The sequence below is a fragment of the Salmo salar genome, chromosome ssa07, assembly GCF_905237065.1.
Source record: "Salmo salar chromosome ssa07, Ssal_v3.1, whole genome shotgun sequence".
Taxonomy (NCBI): domain Eukaryota; kingdom Metazoa; phylum Chordata; class Actinopteri; order Salmoniformes; family Salmonidae; genus Salmo; species Salmo salar.
In genome coordinates this window covers 61,053,532-61,056,031 of record NC_059448.1, presented here as the reverse complement: position 1 = coordinate 61,056,031, position 2,500 = coordinate 61,053,532, and the positions used below count along the sequence as shown (strand labels likewise).

Sequence of the window (2,500 nt, the reverse complement as noted above, 5' to 3'; positions counted from 1 at the left end):
ATTACTACCTGACTAGTCATTACTAGACTAACAGATATAGTATTACTACCTGATTAGTCATTACTAGACTAGCAGATATAGTATTACTACCTGATTAGTCATTACTAGACTAGCAGATATAGTATTACTACCTGATTAGTCATAACTAGACTAGTAGATATAGTATTACTACCTGATATAGTATTACTACCTGACTAGTCATTACTAGACTAACAGATATAGTATTACTACCTGATTAGTCATTACTAGACTAACAGATATAGTATTACTACCTGATTAGTCATTACTAGACTAGTAGATATAGTATTACTACCTGATTAGTCATTACTAGACTAGTAGATATAGTATTACTATCTGATATAGTATTACTACCTGATTAGTCATTACTAGACTAACAGGTATAGCATTACTACCTGATTAGTCATTACTAGACTAGTAGATATAGTATTACTACCTGATATAGTATTACTACCTGATTAGTCATTACTAGACTAGTAGATATAGTATTACTACCTGATTAGTCATTACTAGACTAGCAGATAAAGTATTACTACCTGATATAGTATTACTACCTGATTAGTCATTACTAGACTAGTAGATATAGTATTACTACCTGATTAGTCATAACTAGACTAGCAGATAAAGTATTACTACCTGATTAGTTATTACTAGACTAGCAGATATAGTATTACTACCTGATTAGTCATTACTAGACTAGCAGATATAGTATTACTACCTGATTAGTCATTACTAGACTAGCAGATATAGTATTACTACCTGATTAGTCATTACTAGACTAGCAGATATAGTATTACTACCTGATCAGTCATTACTAGACTAACAGATATAGTATTACTACCTGATATAGTATTACTACCTGATTAGGCATTACTAGACGAACATATATAGTATTACTACCTGATTAGTCATTACTAGACTAGTAGATATAGTATTACTACCTGATATAGTATTACTACCTGATTAGTCATTACTAGACTAACAGATATAGTATTACTACCTGATTAGTTATTACTAGACTAGCAGATATAGTATTACTACCTGATTAGTTATTACTAGACTAGCAGATATAGTATTACTACCTGATTAGTATTACTACCTGATTAGTCATTACTAGACTAACAGATATAGTATTACTACCTGATTAGTTATTACTAGACTAGCAGATATAGTATTACTACCTGATTAGTTATTACTAGACTAGCAGATATAGTATTACTACCTGACTAGTCATTACCAGAGTAGCAGATATAGTATTACTACCTGACTAGTCATTACTAGACTAGTAGATATAGTATTACTACCTGATTAGTCATTACTAGACTAACAGATATAGTATTACTACCTGATATAGTATTACTACCTGATTAGTCATTACTAGACAAGTAGATATAGTATTACTACCTGACTAGTCATTACTAGAGTAGCAGATATAGTATTACTACCTGATTAGTTATTACTAGACTAGCAGATATAGTATTACTACCTGATTAGTTATTACTAGACTAGCAGATATAGTATTACTACCTGACTAGTCATTACTAGAGTAGCAGATATAGTATTACTACCTGACTAGTCATTACTAGACTAGTAGATATAGTATTACTACCTGATTAGTCATTACTAGACTAACAGATATAGTATTACTACCTGTTATAGTATTACTACCTGATTAGTCATTACTAGACTAGTAGATATAGTATTACTACCTGACTAGTCATTACTAGAGTAGCAGATATAGTATTACTACCTGACTAGTCATTACTAGACTAGTAGATATAGTATTACTACCTGACTAGTCATTACTAGAGTAGCAGATATAGTATTACTACCTGACTAGTCATTACTAGACTAGTATATATAGTATTGCTACCTGATTAGTCATTACTAGACTAGTATATATAGTATTGCTACCTGATTAGTCATTACTAGACTAGAGCGGTTCGCTCCCCAGAAGGGACTCTCTTACACATGCAGTACATATTAAAAGGAGCTCTTCAGTAAAAACAACCCAGAAGCCTTAGGTGTGTTCATCAGTACCGTGGTCGGGGCCCTTGAGGGCCAGTCTGGTCTGGTGGTGGGATAGGGGTCAGGGTTAGGGTCAGTACCGTGTTCGGGGCCCTTGAGGGCCAGTCTGGTCTGGTGGTGGGATAGGGGTCAGGGTTAGGGTCAGTACCGTGTTCGGGGCCCTTGAGGGCCAGTCTGGTCTGGTGGTGGGATAGGGGTCAGGGTTAGGGTTAAGGTCAGTACCATGTTCAGGGCCCTTGAGGGCCAGTCTGGTCTGGTGGTGTGGCAGGATCTCCATCTTGACGTGTTCACAGGCGCTGGCGAGCAGCTGGGTGGCCTCGGCCAAGGTACAGTACTCCATACTGGTACCATCCACAGACAGGATGTGGTCACCCGCGTGCAGAGCTCCGCACCTACCGAGAGATGACATCACTTCTTGTTAGAATGGACATTTTTTAGGGGGCATTCTAAAATA

General features: G+C 36.2%; 1 protein-coding gene across 1 annotated transcript in view; it reads right to left on the bottom strand.

The window, feature by feature from the left end:
* Positions 1-2,500, bottom strand: part of LOC106595591 (glutamate receptor-interacting protein 1) — a 431,870-nt gene that overhangs the window by 135,330 nt on the left and 294,040 nt on the right. The window contains 1 exon segment of the mRNA XM_045722404.1: positions 2,269-2,438. Within this exon segment, the coding sequence (XP_045578360.1) occupies positions 2,269-2,438 (170 nt within the window).